Source organism: Aphis gossypii, chromosome 1, assembly GCF_020184175.1.
Source record: "Aphis gossypii isolate Hap1 chromosome 1, ASM2018417v2, whole genome shotgun sequence".
Classification (NCBI taxonomy): domain Eukaryota; kingdom Metazoa; phylum Arthropoda; class Insecta; order Hemiptera; family Aphididae; genus Aphis; species Aphis gossypii.
Genome location: NC_065530.1, coordinates 44,853,296 through 44,875,223, shown reverse-complemented (window position 1 = coordinate 44,875,223; position 21,928 = coordinate 44,853,296). Strand labels below are relative to the sequence as shown.

General features: G+C 31.3%; 1 protein-coding gene across 3 annotated transcripts in view; it reads left to right on the top strand.

Annotated features, from left to right (window-relative positions):
• Positions 1-21,636, top strand: part of LOC114130175 (protein prickle-like) — a 163,635-nt gene extending 141,999 nt beyond the window's left edge. For all 3 annotated transcript variants that reach the window (XM_050198868.1, XM_050198869.1, XM_027995080.2), the window contains 4 exons: positions 4,532-4,735; positions 5,914-6,112; positions 17,417-17,735; positions 19,673-21,636. In XM_050198868.1, the coding sequence (XP_050054825.1) occupies positions 4,532-4,735; positions 5,914-6,112; positions 17,417-17,735; positions 19,673-20,849 (1,899 nt within the window). In that variant the 3' untranslated portion in view covers positions 20,850-21,636. The remainder of the gene's footprint in view (positions 1-4,531; positions 4,736-5,913; positions 6,113-17,416; positions 17,736-19,672) is intronic.
• Positions 21,637-21,928: the final 292 nt, after the last annotated feature.

The following is a 21,928-nucleotide window of genomic DNA, read 5'->3' as shown; positions in this document are numbered from 1 at the left end:
CTTTATTAAAAAAAAACAAATGCTTTAATTTTTTAAAATTGTCCTTAAATCTGACTTAATCATCGCCTATATTTATACAAATAATTTCGCGTTTCGATTTCCTAGCGATAAGTGATAGCAGCGGCCACTGCGGTATTATTTCAACGGATTTTCTGACTGTATCATACTTTTGTGCGATTTGAGTTCTGCGGCTTTTTCACAAAAACGGTCGCGTGTAATACGCGATGGATTTTTATCTCGTCTTACAAACGCGTTCGATTGCCAAAAAAAGATAATTCCACCCCACAAGAACCCGGAATCCTTTTTCGGCCAAGCCAAGCTTTTATAGATCAGACTCGGCATCACTTACACGGTGATTTTTGTCATTATTATTGTTGTTCAATGTTCTTATCAGACATAAGTTTCGTCATCAGCAATATCTTATTCGTATACGTTTACAACAGTAACACTATTATTATTATTCATTATTGTAGCTACGTCGTTTTTGTATTTATTTTCGTAGAGAAAACACGCTACGAGCTATTCCCCATGGACTGTTGATTTTCGCGCTCTAATTTGTTTGATTTTAATACTCGGTCTTATACGAAACGAACCACACACACGTAAAACATGCACGTAATAATATATATGTTTGTTTAACATAAACATTATTCGTTCCGTCAGTCTTTTGTTGCTTTTAAACCCCCCGCAAAACCGGGGAGTGTTGTGCGTAAACACATTGGTGTTTTGGTGGAGACGGCAGTGGTTGTTCGCGGAAAACATATTATATTAAATTCGGTGAACACGGTAAAATATAATATTACTGACACTATACAACACCATCATATAGAGATTTATGTTTCATGAAGGGTTTTTTTTTTTTTAACGACGCTAATCAGACACGCGAATTGAATACGAAATCGATAGTCGAAACGAATTCAGATCGTCTCATTGTATTGCATTGACGTTGGTCGTTGTTGATTTTTCATAATTTATTTCTGCACAGAACATTTTTTTACATTTTTGTATTGACATGGCAATTCCACTTTTTTCCACCCAAATTAGGTTTAACATTATTATACGGTTATATAATAATATAGGTAATATATCATTTTATACCAATTACCTATGTACCTAACCTATAAGATAGTACACTCGTTGTCATTTTTACTTAGAAATATGTTCCATCATTCGAACAACTTCTTGATTACGCTCTGGGCAATTTAACATAACACACATATTATGAGATGTGTAATTTCGATTCGAAACCTGTTTGAAAATATTTTTTTCTCTTAAGTGTGCATCATAATTAATTCGACCCTGTAACTATTTCATACATTCTGTAATCGACAATCAATACCAGTAGTACATTTTCGATTCATAGTTTATAGGTACTTTGGTACTTATATATCATTATTCAACCCATTATATGATTGAATTCCTGAGGTTTCGCTAAACCGGCTGAACCATATAACCTATAAATGTAGTGAAAAAAAATCCACTAATCAATCGTATTTGTTTTAATTAAAGTTTTTATATCTTTTAAAAATGAATATAATATAGGTATTTATCTATAAACATTGATTGGTATGAGATTTTATTTATCTCACTCAAAATTTAATAGTTATTTTGCTATAATTTTGAAACATTAAAAAAAATATAATTATTCAGTAGCTATACTCTGTTCTCTAGCCTTAACCTAACAGTGGTCGGTAACCGGTAGCTCATGGACCAGCCTGCACAACTATTCCACTCTACCTGCCAAAATAACAATTAAATTCATTTTTATAAAATAATTGAATTGTATTTTATTTTATTTACTGCTTCTCGGCTTACTGATAAGATAAAGTACGTTCTAATAAAACTATGTTCTTTATATTCGGTTTATACCGATCACGCTAAATAGATTTTATGATATAGACTACATTTTCATAAATTAAGTATACAATTTAATTGGTCTCGACAAATTTTGGGCTGGTAAAACTTCTAAAACTAAGTAGAGCAGTACTAAGCTGAGTTATTCCCTACCGGCATTGAACATTGTAGTTATGTTGATAAATGATATGTATATATGTTAATTATTAACTATTCTCTTAAGGATGTGTCATAACTAACTTATATACCTACCACAATAACACCAGCCATAAACTTTTTTATACGGAAAAATAATACAAAACACATGCAATAATTTTGTAGAGTGCAATTAAAGTTAAAATAAAACGTTGATTAACATCGAACCATTCAAACCACTTAAAAAATAGGAGCGTATTAAATAGCTGATATATCAAAAAATGAGTAAATTAATTATGCACTAAAATAAATATATTTTGAATTAGGTTAACATATATTATGTCTATAACACTAAAAACAGATAACCTAGTCTTTTATTTCATGAAATTCCATTAATTTTATTATATTTATAATTATATATTATTGGCTATATAATTTGGTTGTTAATGACATCCAGCGTCGCCGTTAGTTTTTATTATTTGTTATCTATTTCCTTGTCGTCCGTTTCACAAATTGATTTTTTTCCATTAAAAAAACCACTTTTATTATAGGGCTGTACGTTTTGATGCTGTGTACAATTTATGTCAAATTTCAAAGTAGGTAGTCATTAAAGTAATAAAATAAACACTTTTATGGCTTTAACCACAACTTTACGTCAATATTGAAATATATTTAGTACTTAATACATATATGTTTATAACGAAATTGTATAATGTATTATATTTTTCATAGTCTGATATTTTGGGAAAATAACACAAGTAATGTTATTTTTCATAAAATATATTATGCGTTGAATATTAAAACTAATGGTCGTCATTATAATATTTCGTAGTGATAAGTTGCGTCTGTTTGCTTCCCCTCTATAATTTTGACACTCGTTATCTTTTATTCTCCTTCGTTTTAGTGATTTTCGTCGCATATTTATGTCAATTATATAACATTCAATCTAGATATGATTTTTGCCTCCGTTGGTTGAAAAACAAATTTTCCATTGTAAAATATAATAATGATTTTTAATATCCACATATACAACTAAATGAAGTAATATTACGTATCTAATTTACAAATACAGAGTTTTGATGTTAAAACAACTCTCGTTATTATCTATGCACAAATTTCTTGCTATTGTACCTTTTTAATTTTATATTTACATGATTCATGTAACAATGACTTCACCTCGTTACTGAAATGACATTACAGTGATGTCTGTAAATAATAACAATAATAATCGCAGTGTGATTAAATTAATACGTTTTATTGTACGAATAAATATTATGTTAACGTGTTCATGTTACACAGTACATACTATACTCGTACGTATAGGATCATTTTACGGTCAATAGGGTATAAAAGGGATTTTTGACTTTGATCAGAGTTCATGTATCCTGCATCGGGTCCACCCGCCGACTGCTGGCGTTTGCAATAATAGCACTCCCATTTTATTGTAATTCATTTGAATTATCAACAACTACAACAGTTACTGTACAAGGTTTTAATTATTAACGTTATTGAAATTTGAAGCGTGAAACGTATTTAAAAAATTCAATGTTTATCCAGTGTCAATAATATGTACCTATTAATTGTATATGTTTGATACATCTATACCTGCGCGTTGTCACTTCAATACTTTTCAAAATGTCACCGTTTTACCACGCTCGATCCGCTGAACGCAATCAAAACAAAACTAAAATATCGTCACCTGATCCCCGTTGCAATAACGTAAATTCTAAAGCTAACTAAATTACCTATATACATTAAGAATATATAATATTTCATTTTACAATTCAGCTCTAAGTGAAGCTGACGGAACAATGCAAACGATGAACCATATTGTTAAAAATGTGTACTATATACTTTTTCCTTTAAACCATAAAAACTCTACACTCCTTATAGAATGATACATGATATGGTGGTTGACTAATATTAAAGATAATTTTTCATTTTTAAAATATTATATTTTTTTGTATTATTTATGTAACCTCCATCTTTACTATTTCTTAAAACTGCTTTGATTTTTGAAATTAATAAATGGCTACCATATCTATAACATTAAATTAAAATAAATTATAATATCGTACCCACTGAACAGCTTAGATACACAGCATATTAAAATCTAATAATTGAGAGGGTTTTTCTGAATCAGTTTTTTATCGTTTTTTATTTGCATTGTTTTTCTTCGATTTTAAAATGTAAAGTCTAAATATGTCATATTTGCTAAGAAAGACAGTTGACTTGTTATAACCTATATTTACATTCAAGCGGCTTATCTGCAGATCTCGGCACTCAATAAAAGCTCGACACGTTGACCGTTAGGTATCCTAAAAATAAATAATAGAACATAATGAAGAAAGTCTCTGAAAGACATGAAATATTTAAATTTATATGATATTATATAGTATAAAATTGTGAAAACTTTGAGATACACTGTATTGATGATATGCTTAATATATAATCTGATAATATCACAGTTACATAATTGATGCAGCTATTTTTTTTTATACTCTGCAATTATTTAAATTAAACCATTTTCGTTTTTACACAGTGTCAAGAGACCCTGCAGCCTGGCGATATGGCGGTAACGGCGAGCAGAGTTGGGTCGGGTGCGGCTTGGCATCCAGCGTGTTTCACGTGCCGTGTGTGCAAAGAGATACTCGTCGACCTCATATATTTCTACAAAGACGACCACGTGTACTGTGGTAGACATCACGCGGAAACGCTCAAACCCAGGTGTTCAGCTTGTGATGAGGTATAGTATACAATATTTCAATATTCTACACGCAACCATCCGTTTTACACCTTGATCCACGTGCAGTGATGCAGACGTGATGTTATATAGGTTACCACAATTTTTTTTCTCACTCATATTATGTTAGGTTTTGCCTGTTTTTTCCACCGATCAAAAATTGCACCTACCCACCACATCGTTTTGATCCTCCCCTATTCGCGTTTTATATTACAAGAGGCCTGTAATGCGCTGTAGTATTACGACGATGTTATTGTTAACATCCTAGTACATCAAGACAAATATTACTATTTAAAAAAAGTAAAAGAAAATATTATACAAAATAAATTTAAAAATGGATACGCTATTTTTCCAAAATATTATCTTCTTTCTAATAAATTATTATTCTAAAATGTCATTAAAATGCAGTAATAGCCGATCTGCGTCAACCTTTTTCAACGAATTTTCTATATCATTCTGTCATCACACAATAACTAACAACAACGATGACATGAGAATATGGGACAATATGTAAAATACGAGCATATCGCGTATATTGAATTTGTATTTAAATTTCGTTTAAGTTGGCCAAAATAAACTCATAAAAACCGCCGGTCTTCTTAACAAAACTTTTTTCAACGCTAGAGCTATAAAACATAATATTATATTATACTTTTCAAAATATACCTTACCCATCATTATACAATATTATGTTATAAGTCTGCACACTGATCTTTATATTATATAAAGGTATAATATTATACAATGTGATCCATTTAAGCGCCGACACTCACTCCTTTGAAATGTTCCAAAATTTTTTTTTAATTTTTTTTTTTTTTTACAGAACTGACGTCATTTTAAAAAGTATTTTTGAAAAAAAATCATATTTTTTACAATTTTTTTTTAATGACAATATATATTTTTAATTTTATATTCCTAAATAGAATATTTTTTGAAGTAATTTGAAGTATAAAATTTAAATTTCTTATGATTTACTGTATAGTTTTAAATTATAAGTTTTTTTAATTTAGATGAATGGAATAGTGTTACGTGGATATTTAGCAAATTGTGGCTTACTACTTTTTAATAAAGTTAAAATTTATGGAAATAATGAGTGCAGATATTTAAATGAATTATCTTAAATATATCTTGTATACTTATTACATACTTATATATATATGTATTATATGATATATACACAGATAATCTTGGCTGACGAATGTACGGAAGCAGAAGGTCGTGCTTGGCACATGAAACATTTCGCTTGCTTGGAGTGCGACAAACAGCTTGGGGGCCAGAGGTACATCATGAGAGACGGCCGACCTTACTGTTTACAATGTTTCGACGGTCTATTTGCCGAATACTGTGACTCTTGCGGCGATCCCATAAGCGTAGACCACGGTGAGTTATTTTTTATTAAGCAAATTATATTATAAGTACCTATACGATTTTTAAACAAAAAACGATGGTAGGTAAAAATTAAGGATGCAAAAAGGGAGAGCTAAATCCTACCCTTGACCTTATCTTAAATATTTTTTTTTATTTTGGAAATTAAGGATTAATACGTATATACTACATCGGTCAATAAATCATTATTTTAAAACAAATGCTTAAATAATTTTCGTATGTAAATGCTATTATACAGTGAATATTTAATCTCTCAAAATCCTATGAGGTTAAGTATATAATAATTTAATTTAATACTCGTGAGCAATTTGATTTTCCCAGATAACTTTTTTAAAATTTATATTGTGTTTTCACATTACATATTATACGTATTGTATTAAAATCAGAACATCGATCGTTATTTTCAACCATGCGTATATTTATAGTCACCGCTAAAATACGAGTACCTATACTAAATAGTGTAATGATAACAATGCAATCACAATATCGGTACATATATGTATTTCCAACTCGACGACTATAATATTATTATATGTGCAGTTTCCCCAATGAGTTCCACGTACGTGTTGTATCGTAATAATGTAATTATTAATTATTGTCGAAACTCACGTGGAAACGTGCACTAACGCCACAATAACACTACAACTTTTGAGTTTTGACTGTGAAAGTTTCGGGCAATGCTCTGTGAATCAGAACCATTTTAATATCATAAATACAGTTCACCTTTGCACCTGAATACCTAACACTCATTAGTACTGTACGATATATTGTGTATTCATTTTCACAGGTATACAGCACATGTGTAATACACTGTGTATATGACCTAAAACTCTCCTACACACGATAATTTTGAAATCAAAAGTAACAATATTTGTATCATGTGTCATAAATCATAATATTTATTTATTTATACAAACAAACGGGTTATATAAAACCCTTTAGCAAGGTAAAAAATAAGAGAGTATAGATATTACAAACTTGAACTAAGGCTCGGCTTATTTTTTTTTTAGGTCGATCGTATTGTATGCCGTAAACATGGCTATGTATGAATAAAACTGCAATTTTTTTAATGAGCGGCATGCTAATATTATTATACGTTTTGACATTTTACAAATTTAAGAACATATTAAATTTAATGTTTATTAATAGATAATTTACTATATGAAACACGCATTTTAATTAATCTTGACAGCTACTTCTTATAACATTTATATCAAATGCTATTACGTTAGTATATACTTGAAAGCTAAAACAAACTTTTAAAAATTTTAATTTTAAAAGCTAAAATGACTAAATAAAAATGTTCAAAAGTTATGGGTTTACAGGATTTACCTAACCTAACCTAACCTACAGGATTTTTTAATTTTATTTAATTCAGTGAAACAGTATTTATTATAGATAGCTTTTGATAAAATATTTTTATACATAATTACATAATTATTTTTATACATTTACAAAGGTAAACGTGGATTTATGGGTATATTTAATCATGTGTAAAAAAAAAAAATAACAAATAACAAACAAACTGTGGGCCACGTTACACTTTACTTGTGAAAACAATAATATTTAGCGACATTATATCATCTCGAATAGTGTAGTGATATAATAAATAGTATAATATATCTAGTACTATCTACATATATTTTACATAAGTCGATACGAATTTGTTTCCATTAAATAGCGTTTAAAATAATCTACTCTCCATATTCTTGTGTATACATTACTTACTGTCACGACGTGTGTATAGATACTTTTTTAAAGACTAATTCAAATACCTATTTTTTATATACACATAACATGTATTATATATATACACTTTTACCGCGTTGAGACTCGAGAGGCTGTTGCCTGTTTATACACATGCCGCCCGTATTGTAAGTTAAACTATATATGCTGCTATTGTGTAAATAACGAGTCTCCTGCACGCTATATATTTACACGCTTTAATACGTCAGATACTCCGGAACAATACCTTATACGTATTATACACTTATAATAATACATTATACAGTATACATATTAATATTATATTATATTAAATTATGTAGGTTAGATTATACACGATAGCGCCTCAGTGCATAGGCTACACAAGCTACACAACAGTCGTGAAAAACTTAGCGATAATATTATTATTAGTATGGTTACAACGGTTATCATAGGTGATTATTATAACTGCCGCATCTTTGACGACAGTTACGTGAGACATTATAATAATAAGTTTTCCGTACTTTAGAGTCCTGGGTGACCATTTTAACGTTCAAAAGTTAGTTTCGAAAATCGTTGATTTTTCTCGTTTTAAAACTTTTTTTATAAATTTAAGATAATATATTATTATAACATAAGTACTACTGTAGTACGTGTCTATACATACGAGCAGTTCCACACTCCTAGAGTTTTATTTATTGGCCTTATTTTTTATACTGTCAAATTATTATGTTTATGGCCAGTACCTAGTATACTTTTCAGTCCATCTTCTTGTCATAGCAGACAACTGTTTATAGAATATTAATGCGCATAGTTGTACAGATAAAAAATATAAATACGTTTTTAATTCTTATCTCTAAAAAAAACTGTTTGTTCGATATTTTAACCAGCTTCGACATTTTCGGAAATGTATTTTTACTTAAGATTAAAAAAATTAAAACCCTAGTTGACTATTTAAATTGATAACCTGCAGTGGCAACAAGGAAATATTACATATACGAATATACCTACATGCGGCTATGCCTACATTATATTTTATAGAAATAAAATTATTTCAATAAATCCTAATATTTTTTATAAACAACGAGAAAATCATTTCTCGATATCAAAGGAATCACCCTGTATATTCTGGTACTCGGTGGATTAAAAAGAAAGAACATATCAAGTTATCTGGGAAATACAGACGTCGAATTATTCTAAGCAACGCGGGTTTGTTTGAGAAAACTCGTTTTGTATTATTATATTATATTATTAAGAATACACCGTGCGTATACGAGATATCCGTATTTTAACGACGACGCATAAAACATTAAAATATTATTATTATTATAGTAATATATCATATATACACATAGCGTAGTGAAACCTTTTAAAGAGGACACCCGTGAGACCGAAAACAAAATCGTTCTTCCCGCGTTAGAGTACGTTATTACATATATTATTTATACAAGTAGCGATACGGGTGTATAAATACTATATGGTAAAGCTACGTTTTATTATTATCGCGTACGTTTATAGGACGATTCATTTAACTTGCTATATAACAATGTTCTCAGTCAATATTTTTTATAAATAAGAAATAAAAAATGTTTTTATGTAACAGTTTAACACATATTATATTATAATTCCATTCCAAATATTCTTATTGTATAAATTTTGAGCAGAATCCCTGTAAATGCCGATGCTTCAATTGAATTAGACATCGACGAGACGAGAAATATAGCGCACAACAAATTAGTATGAAATTAAAATCACGTACGCGTTTTTTCTACAAAATATATACCTATTTAGAGTGTATAAAATAAAGTGATAAGGGTCAAAACAGATCGCTCTATACCAAAAGCCGAATTATGACTATTAGGACCATACGAACACAAAGCAGCCGAGTCTTTTCATAATGAAAGTTTCATCCCTATAATATATTAACATGTTCTAAGTTATAACTACCATGTTTTACACACACAATGTATTAGTGTTATAACTATTATAACTAATACACAATGCAAATATCTACAGTGAAAATCATTACTTATAATTATATATAAATATATATATATTATATATTATATTTACACCTTGAATAATTCATTATTGTGGCTTTATTATAATATAATGAATCTATCTACTATAGAATTATCGTTAAACGTTCCAATATTCATTGCGGCAAGTCAAACACACATAGCATTATACATATTGCTTATAGTATACATTTTTATAATATAATACATCAGCTAGGAGACTCGAGATTTCGATATTATCAGATGCCATACCTAAAAGATTTTATAGATGAATAAATATGCGAGATGTTATTACTATCGTCCTATACATTATGTATATGGGGTGATCCATTTAACGAAAGACATTTATTATTTTTTCTTTTAAACGTGTTTGAAAATATTATATTTCTTACTATTTTAAATCGTGATTTTTTTTTTTTTTTGATATTTTACTCTTTTTACTGACAAAATAAAATTTTAATTTCATATTCCTAAAGAAACTATTATTCGAATTACTTCGAACTATAAAAATAAAAAATAAAATTTCGTACTAGTATTTTATACCTAAGTTATAAGAATTTAAAGTCTTGATGAGTGAACAATCACTTTACGGAGTACCCCTATATAACTTCACTCAAATAAACTTTAAACTTTAAACACTTAAAACTCATATACAATTCGTTCAAAATTATTTATATGTACCAAATTTCTCCAAAATATATTATACTGTTTTTGATATTTTAAAAATGCACATTGTCATAAAAAATAGTAAAAAATTAAATAATAAATGCCTTACGTTAAAAGGTACACCCGGTATATAGCTCTACCTATATTGTATACTTGTAACTCTTAAGTATATGTGAATATATAATAATATATGGAGTATAGGTATTGTCTGTAAGGTAATATTTAGATTTCTCATAAATTAATTTTTCGATGCGGAACGTTCTTGCCCGTTCGACAATTGCGCTGCACACTGTGGATATTATATTATAATACGCGTAATGCGAATACTATCATACACATCGTAGGTATAATATTTCCAGAACAACTATTTAGTAGTGCACATCGCAGTAGCTGATAACGCTATATACCTTATAGGTACCTACATTACTATTATTATAATACCCGTCGCAGCAATATACGATACTCGTATACCAGTTACTATTATAATATATTATAATGTGTATTTAATATGATATTATGCGTACTCGGGTAGGTACTATACGCCTATATACCTACAAAGCTATATAGGTATTCAATCCGTATCAACGGTTTGTATCTTCGATTTTATTATAATATATTATTATTATTATCGTCCTGCATGTAATTTAATGAACTACACATACGTACGCTACGTGTGCGCGTAAGTGTATGGGTCGGGCCGACTGCGTTTACAAAGGTTTATAATAAAGTCAACGCCGGAAAACTGGAAATCGACACGTGCCATCTACACCAAATTATATGTATACTCGTATATTGTGTATCATACTTGAAAATATGTTCTCTAGCCACCTTTTCGCCCTTAGATATTATTTTCAAAATTATTATTTCACCAAAAATGATTGCGTAGTTATAATTGTTATATAGTGAGAACTTGTTTACTACTAGGTAAGTACTCAAATTGTTCCTTACTGCTAAATAACGATTTTTTAATTATGCACAGCTGGGTCTGATTCACATTCAGCTATTCGTTTATTATTGTATTTTCTCTAAAATCATAGTAGTTGCATATTTATTCATTGTTTAAATGTGCAAACAAAAACAATTTTATTTGGGAGGTCATGTTGCGACTGGTGAAGTACATGCCGTGCGAAATACTCGCATGTGAATAAAGATGAAAGTATAAAATTATCTTTTCAAATTTAATCAAATATAATCAATATTGCAATAATATTATATATAATAACGAGACCATAATAAATCGTAACAGACATTCGTCATAATAATGTTTTAACGATCAGTCATAATTCTTACCGTAGGACACGCGCATCATAACTGCATCGACAACGTAACTGCACAATACCATAAATCAATTAATCCACTTTTGAGTTTGAAAATTTAATAACCCAAACAACGCACTACCGCAAACGCAGTTAAATGTCAATTGTTATTAAGTCTTTTCGAGTGGAAACAACATCATACGATATATATATACAATATACATATATGTATATATGTATGTATATATATATTATATGTATATGTATAATACAGTAATTATTATTATTGTGTATTATATCAGTAGGAGGTAGGTACTTTGTACTCAAATTTAACGGTTCATTACCGCCGCTTTTGCAGCTCATGGTCCAGTCATTACAACGTTAATATATTATTATACGGCTACTTCAACTATATAATGTGCCTACTGAAAATATTATCGATCCATCGAACATATTCGTGACTATTTTTTTTCACTATTCGAATACGATGAACTCGATTTATAAGCGCGTCCGCTAGATAATTCATAATATACGTATTATAAGTACAAATCAAAAACAGTTTTAAGAAAATCGAAACGATAATGACTTTTTCATAGTATAATATAATATACTAATTGATGGTCTTCTAGTTTTTGATGCACGTTTGATAAAATTATAATTATATAGCAAAATGAGAATCATTTAACGTGAAAACCAATCAAGAGTATAGAAAAAATCCTAATCCGAACGCAAAAAATTATTTAATGATAATAACTTCACTTTAATTTAGACATAAATATACATCTAATTAGTTATATATATGTGAACTCTTGCTAAATTAAATATTCCGTTAAAGAATTGTGTTTAAGTTATAATAATCAACAATAACACTAAGAATAATTGAACTGAAAATATTATGTGAATTTAAGTAAATAATCAGTTGATAATATACTATAAGCTGATTTCTTTAATAACATCATATTCACCCAATCTTGCATAGTTGCATTTCTTTAAATTCAAATAAATTTTAATGTAGTGTAGATGATATTGTAATATAAAGACTTGCTATTCTTAAATATCAAGTTATTTTTTTGAATTTTACGAGTTTCCTGATGGACCAGTTTTTCAAAATAATTTATTACTTGTTAAGTAGATGATTTTATGAACATTTTATACAGGTATTAGGTACATATATACCTTTTAAAATCGAAATTTTAACATGTAGTTTTTTTTTGAGTTATTCAACTTTCTGTTTAGTCTATTGTATATTTATGTACAATATAATAATACATGAGTATGGATATAGAACCTGCCTAGCTATATGAATATAATATGTTTTATACATAATGTAAAAAAAAAATAAACTATAGACTAACTTTGGTTTACTGATTGGTGATTAACATCTATTTTATGTTTTAATGTATAAGTGTATAACCGACAACCGTGTAGTTGTATATAACTTAAAACCATACCTATTTATGTTCTATTCAAATTTTCAATCGACTATTATCTATGGTAAACAAAGCAGAATAACTTAGAAACTATACGTGTTTGAATTTTGAATTAACCATATAAAAAATGTCAAAAAGTTCGTCTGTTTGACAAGAAAAAAAATGTATCACCAGTCACCACGTCCGTCCTATACGTAATTATTCCACAACATATTAAAGTACTTAAAAATATGAAATTTAAGTGAACTAGTTGATATACTCAAAAGTTATAAAAAATTGGATTCCAACAAATAAACTATTAATTTTAACGAGAAAAGGGAATGATCGTAGATAAAAAAATCATCCTGTATAATATGAAAATCATGCAGTAAATACTCATACAACAGAAATAACGCAATAAATATAAGTAGTACGTTTTTATGTTTTTAATGGAAACAAACAAAATAAATAAATTGTTTATTCCTCTCTTGCTAACTGCAGCATTAGTGCATTACCACATCATTCTGTTCCTGCTCTCGAATCGACCGTTTAGTTTTTTTTCATTATTTTCTGAACACTCGCTGCAGTCAATTAGAGAACTTTTCGTTGCAAGCGTTCTCATAAACTTAACATTTGTTGCGCGACCAATGTTATTTTTCAATCTAATAACATGTCGTTTATCTCGCTCTGTGCTCACAAAGGGGTTTAACGAGACTATTTCGATTTTATGACCCCCGTAAAGAGCAAACCACATCACTGCCGAACCCGTTTCGCATAGCAGCAGGTTAGATAGAAAGAAAAAAAACAAAAAAAACGGAGCTCTGGCCGCGTAGATCAACATTTCATTTTCGTGCATATTATAATAATAATATTATACAATATTATAATATACCTACCGAACCAGACTGGCAATGCGAACGGCAATAAACGCGACCTCCATTGATGTTATTATAGTATTAATCGCGCTTGTATTGTCGGGATTTTCGTAGAGTCTTTTACTCTTATACGCGTTTTATACACCGCATTGTACATATTATTATTATGATCGCAATAAAACGTTATATGCTATATACAGCCGTTCGTGCACTTTTTGAACGAGGGGTTCTCAAAATTCAAATATTGCGGATCCCCAAATACATTATTTTTTTTACAAACGGAGATGGATATTTTGTGGCCTAAAAAATAGATTAAAAATCCGCGCTTCAGTTATATAGCTAGAGTCGTGTTTAGGAGAGTTGGGTGAGTGGTAGTTTTTTCCATCGGACACAAGGGAACTTGAGCACTGGAACACCTCAATATGATAGACGTTTAAAAATTTAAATATTTAATTTAATTTTAAATTTTAAAATAATAAAAAACTGTGTGCCTCTACTATCTAATATATAATAATTATTAAATATCAGTCGCTATCTTAAATCTGTGTGATTGATGGCGTATTACATATTAATTGATTTATGGCTATCGTGTGTACTATCTAGGTAGCCTATCGTTATAAAAGTACTTATTTACTTCTATTATGGTGACATTATTCTGAATTATTTACTAGTTTTAGTCACACTTACACATATACAACATATTACGGTAATATAACATACATTTTAATCATTTTATTATGTGCGTATATTACATATAGTATTATTATTATCATCATATACATTTAATAATGACTGCCATTGCAGCGTACAGCATAACAATAATCGCGATCCATACGTTTTATTGTATTAACCAATAATATTTTTTTTTCATCTTTTTATTTTTATCTCTTCGATGGGAGATTAAAAACGTTCATTATGTATATATTATCGTTTATTCTTTCATCGTTGCATGATTTCCTTTTTTTATGACGACTTATGAGCGTCATCAAACAAACCGGTATCGATGTCTTTGAATATCTACACGTTTTAAATTTCGAAACAGTTTTTACTTTTTCTGACTTTTTCTTTCATATGCTGCAGTGAAATTAATATTATGATAAAATATTACCTATATAATATATTTTAACCACAAATCATGCAATTTGGAGTCATAACGCTTCGCAATACTTACCATATACAATCAGTAGCATACCAGCTGAATAATTTATATGAGGCGATGGGTTTTTTATTTATTTTTTTTTTTAGTGATGGTGTATTCATAGATAATTTATTATTTTTATGTAAATTGTTAATCTGTTGCTACTGGTATTTTCTAAAAATATATTGATAAAGATATCATGTCATATTATGCAAACTATATGGTATGGTTTATTAAATATAGCTTAAAGGTCTATATTAAAGATATTGAAGCTGAAATCCAAGCATTCATGAACAATTTGCAAAATAATTGTATTATTAGGACATTAGGTTCTTAAAAAATATAGTTAAACTTGTCATTAAAAAAATGACTATTGACTTTGTACATCAAAAGATCTCTGCAGTAGAGAGGAACTTTCATACTATATAGTATATATAGCTCGATCACGTTATCTTAACATTTTTTTTCAATTATCATTCGTTTTTAAGATATATATTTATATTTTGATACTGTATTAATATATCATGTATATAAAATATAACTAAGTCGGTGTATTATTACGCAGAGTAATTTACTGTATTTTTCTATATTTCTTGTTTTACGAACTCAAAAATGTGATAAATATGAAAGTGGTGAAACACCTTACAGGTACCTATATTATATTTGCAAAAAGCAGAGTAGAATGCGGAGTATATAAAAATTATATTTTTTATTTTAAATATATAGCTTTCATATTCTTATAGCATCTTCATTTTAAACAGATCAACGATTATAACCATATATATATTATATATATAAATAATAAGTACGGAATATAATAATGATAATAATAATTGTAGACACAAAAATATATATTTATGGTGATTTAGAGTGACTGCACATCGAACACAAATAATCGATTAAACGAAATCAAATATTATAATGACAATACGCGTTAATTTAATTACGAAGAATGATATATATGAACAGACTTTTAAAATGTCGCATTATGGACCCATTATATTAATATTTATTATTGGAGTGTTATTGTGAGATATATTTTATATTTCGCTGAAAATTGCAAAACGATACTGAAAATATAAACTCATATAATAAATTCATCAATCTAGTCGAGGGGTGTCGGGATACGATACAAACTACACAGGTCGATCTGGGTTCGGTTGAAAAGTTGAATGATGCCTATATTTTTATAATATTTTAATGGTCACAATATAGTAAGCATATACAACAATATTTATACTTCGATTTTAAATTGTTTTTTAAAAAAAAAATTCACCAATAAAATCAATTGAACTGCGGTGAACAAATCAATGAAATGTCAATTTTAATATTCTTAATGTACAAAACATAATTATTAAATATCAAAAAATTAAATGCCATGGTGCAACGTTTTGCACGATATGCAATATGTATATTTTTTTAGAGTTAGAGAAAATACCATAATATTTTTATTGTAAACTTTTATAAATGAAAAAAAAAAAGTATAACCAGTACCCTCCTATAAAAAATGAAATACCTAGCGTTAAGTGAAAGTGTAACTCTGAAATGTATTAATATGCTTAATTTTTATTAATGTACTTATCAATTAGACTTTGAACGCAGACAATACGTAGTCATTATATTGCAGATATCTCATGTACTACCACATCATCACAAATTCATTTTTTAACTTTTTAGTACATGATTATATGTGCAAAATTAGTTACTAAAAAAAAAACCATAAACATCACCATTTGATACAATTAAGTGACTTATGAGATTTTTATAAGGTGATCAAGTCCGAATAATTTCCCACTAAAAAGTACCTACCAAAGTGCATGCATTTGACTTAACAGATAAATATGCGAGGAGTTAGAATAAAATATTTAAATAATATATTGATTATTTAAATTTCTGCCATTCACGAAATCCTTTTGTATATTATACAAACATAAGTATCATTAATATCGACCAAAATCATACGAAAAAGTCACCGAATATCACCTCCTATCATCCTTATCAACATCCTACGCAGTTTTATGTAGGTAAAAACTCTCGGAGTACTACCTGGGGCAATGGTGACTATAGAAGGAGTCATAAGACGTTTGTTGTTTATTTTAATATGATAACATAATTATTATAAATTATTATAAGTTATAACCAGATATAGGTACCTACTAATATATATTATGTCTTACAAGCACTTATTTTGTATCATATAATAAATTATAATTTTGCCACTTTTATGTACAGGACAAATGAGTCACGAAGGACAACATTGGCACGCCACCGAACAGTGTTTCTGTTGCCACACATGCAGATCTTCGCTGTTGGGCAGACCGTTCTTGCCACGCCGTGGAGCTATTTTCTGTTCAATCGCCTGCAGTAAAGGTGAACCTCCGACGATGACGACATCGCAAAGGCCCGAATCAGAAATGGCCGATGTCGCTGCTGCCGTCGGGCAAACAGAGCAGACAACGCCCGCGCAAACGCTGCAACTACAACCGGTCGCTACCGCGCCCGACTCGCCGGCCAGCGCCGGAAGACGGACCGCATCGACCAACGGATTCGCGTAGGTTTCTCTTGTATTTTAATACGATTTTATCGTCCTCCTCCGCGATAGTATTATTAGTCTAAGGTTTGGATTTGTTTTTAGCATTCATTTATTTCCTTCTCGTTGACGGTATAATATAATATGTTAAGTAAGCAAGATTTTCGTTCCACAACGCTGTGAATAAAAATTCCTAACTTTTCAATGCAAATATTATTATACATTTTAATGTAATATTTTATCTTTATTACAAAACAGTTGTTTAAGTCTTTAAAGGGATTTTACAACATTGTTCACTCTTACTATACATTGCCTCATCAAAATTTTTTCAGTATATATATTACCTACTTGATCCTTTCTAGCATATTTATTCGCATACTTTTTCGGTTCATAAAAAATGATTATTTTAAGAGAATATTATACGATTTTTAGTACATACAAATCCAATTCCGAATTGTTATTATACCTAGTTTACTTTTATTTTTCCATAGCGACGCCCTAGACAGTGAGCCTATGTGATTTCGTACTACTTCCTTAGGTTACAATATAATGTGCCTATCTATATATGGTATTAAGTGTACGCAATCAGAATAAAAGCATTTGTGATAAATAGTAAATTTCAAAAAGACCAATTTAATTTCAGCTCTGAAATCAACCAAACGTTTTCTTCGAAAACTATAGTTCTATACAATATGTTGCGATATATACGTATATATCATATTCTATCACGTCTCCTGCCGCTACAACAATCGAAGTATAAAAACGTGAGACAAGTCATTCACTCACTTTTCCTTGTGATGGGTTGACCTCCCCCCACTGGTAGAAAAATATTGATAAAAACGATAGTGCTTTTATAAAAACCATACGAAAAACTTTAACTTTACATTGACATGTGTGACCATCTAAGAACCCACTCACAGCCCGCTCAAAATCATAAACAGATTAAAAGATAATAATTTATCTGAATCAAATGATGGCCGTACACATGGTACAGTCTAACCGCCACCACCGGACCACGTGGTAATTAGTTTTTATTTTTGTCGTCTTGTACACACCGACACTCAAATAAATGAAAAATTCCAAGACAGTTTTGACATGTGTGTGCTCGAAAGATGGAAAGGAAAAATGAAAACGTCACTTCGATAACATCCAGGGCTCACTCGTCATAGCTTTCACCATCTAATCGCAACTGACCCGTCCGCAAATTTGAAACACATTTAATCAGAAAACTATCAGAAAAGTTTTGCACCCACTCGTCACACTCATTTCGTATAATAGAACCTACGCATTCTTCGAAGTGACAGAACTTTGTGTTATAAATTAGAATTAAAAATCGAAAAATATAAAATATTTTGCAATAATATAATATACGACACAACGTACAATGGTTTAAAAATTGACACCTATAGCTACCATAAAGTGGATTTTTAATTGAACTTAGTGGTAAAAGGAGCATTAATTATCTTAAATATAACTTAAATAGACAAATTAGTTTGCATAATGCCTTCTTTCACATCCAATAATATTCTTAAAAACTTTCTTCCTTTTTATCATAAATATTACCAATTTATATGCAAATAAACCTTATGGATAATATGATGGGTGGTAAAAGCTAAAAGGTATGTTAGGTACATCGTTACATCAAACACGTGTCTAACTTTTTAATTATTCAACGATGGAGTTATTTAAAACAATCAACGTAATGGTGCCTAACTAGTAACAGTGTGAATTGTTTTTTTTAATAAGACTGCAATAAATGCCTACAAAAGAATACTTGAAGCAATTGAAAATAGGTTCCTATAAGGTTATAAGTAAATAGGATTACGAATATTATAGTGTAAGTCAAAGAAAATAAACCGCGGAATACAATTCTTTTATAAATGTTTTTGCTATACCATTATTTTGACTAGTCGTAATGCCCATGCGTAAAACCACATTAATCTCTGTGATGTTCGCAGGTCACCTTCGCCGTCACAACAATCGGCGTGCCGATCGCCGTTGATGGGTCGCAGAGCGTTGCAGAATGCCAACAACAGCAACACGTCGTCACCGTCACCCACACGTCACATGCAGCAGCGGTCCGCGGGAGATGGAGTAATAGCGCCGCACGCCAGCCGACCGAACGCCGTGGCCGCACGTCCGTCTGACTTGGACGTGAGACAGCGGCGCCGGCGCAACGACATAGCCGTGGTCGAGTCCAGGCGCGTGCTGACCGTGGTGGACAGGGACAACGGCGACGACGGCGACGTGGCCACCGACGACGACGGCAACGGCGGCAGACCACGCGGCCACGGGTTCTCGGCCACGTCATCGTCCGTCATCGCGGTCGACCGAACGGACGGCGGCCGGCTGGACGACACGCTTTACGAGCTGCAACGGCTGCTGAGTAACGGAAAACTTCCGCAAAAGTTCCTGGAAAAGCTCATCTCGGACGACGAGATAACCGACCGACTTCTGAACGAGTTCGAAAAACTCACGACTGCGGCTGCAGCCTCCGCCGCAGAACCATTGCCGCCGTCCTCTTCGTCTTCGAGCCGGCGGCCCGTGGACGACCGGCGACTGGCCATCGCCACTCCGCCGTCCACCTCCACTGTTGCGGCCACAAACGCGCCGCCGCAGTCGCGTCGCGCTTCGTCTTCGTCGTCCACGCCCGAGACGGTGGCCACCGGCGGCAGGAGGTCCGTCCGCTTCGACGGCACAGCTCTGTCGTCGACCGACCCTCCGGCTTCCGGGCGGACCAGACGCCGGCGTCGGGAAGGCCGGAACAACCGGAGTCGGAGCCGGAGCCGGAACAGCAGACCGGTTCCGCCGCCCCTGCCGCCGCCGACCGGTAACGACGACGACGACGACTCGTCGGCCGAACACGGTTGCTGTTCCACGTGCTCATCGAGTTCGGGCAGCGAGCTCGACGACCTGTCGGTGTACCGGTTACCGGCCCGCCGGCCGTACGGCCCGGGAGCAGGCGCCGCGGCCAGGATCTCGTACGTGCCCAACGACGCCATAGCGTACGCCAAGCAGCAGGCCACGGCCCACCGGTCGCCCGGCAGGAGAACAGCGGCCGCCGGCCAGTCGCCACAGCACCTACAGCAACAGCAACAGCAATCGGTGGACGACAAGAACTGTGTCATACAATAGTGAAATGTAATAATAAATTATGCTAATGTGGTATTTGACCGTTGCTGGGGAATACTAGTTGTTGTTCGAATACCGTTTGAACAGTTTTACTAAAATACTATTCAATATACCGAAATACCGAATAGTAATACCACCATATACACTATAATATAATTATGGATTGATGCCGTTGACTGCTGTAGCGTTTATATTATAGTTGTGTCTTTAGAGCATAAATGAATTCCTGTGTCAAAAAGTTGAAAATACTGTTGGTTATCCCCCTTGACCAATAGTTTGTATACCTAGGTATCCGGTCCGAAATTCACTTGACAATATCACTAGCGTACTCCACAACTATTTAATATAAATACTCAAATACGACGTTTGCAGTATTTATCTTACTGTAGTACATGTTTAATTTGTACCCAATGAGTTAACTTAATGAGATTTTTTTTTTTTGGGGGGGGGGGATAGAATGTGGAAAAAATACACTAGCACCTTCTCGGTAAAATATCTGGGACTAGTTCTCCCTTGCCCCCTTGATTACGCCTTTACACGTGTGTCTTCCACGATAAGTGTCATGTATATATTAAATATTATATTATGTATATATTATAAACAAAATGTTGTTATAAACGTTTATATTATTATGTTTTATAGACGTATTGTGTACTCCACTATTGTATAATATTGATAATATTTAAGAATTGTAGGTACTTGCCTAATTTTTTTGTTCAAACAAATTTGTGAATAATAAAATAAATTATTTATGTTTGAAAAACCAATAAACGAAATTGTGTTTTTTTAACCTGTCTATTTTTTGATTTCAACAACATCAATAAAATCATGTTTAAATGATATTCTTGAACCAAAATCGATAAAAATCATCGTTCGTGAAAAACACACGATGAATACCACTCCATTGCGGTAAAATCGTACCCACACTCGCGTTAGTTCAATCCAAATACAAATTTTGATGATCAAAAATTGTGCATAATTAAAAATTTGAAAACGGCGTTAAAGAACAACAATGTAAAATCGTGATTTTATTTTAATGGACCGTAATATGTGTGTGCGAGACAAATCCTCTGTTTTATTTT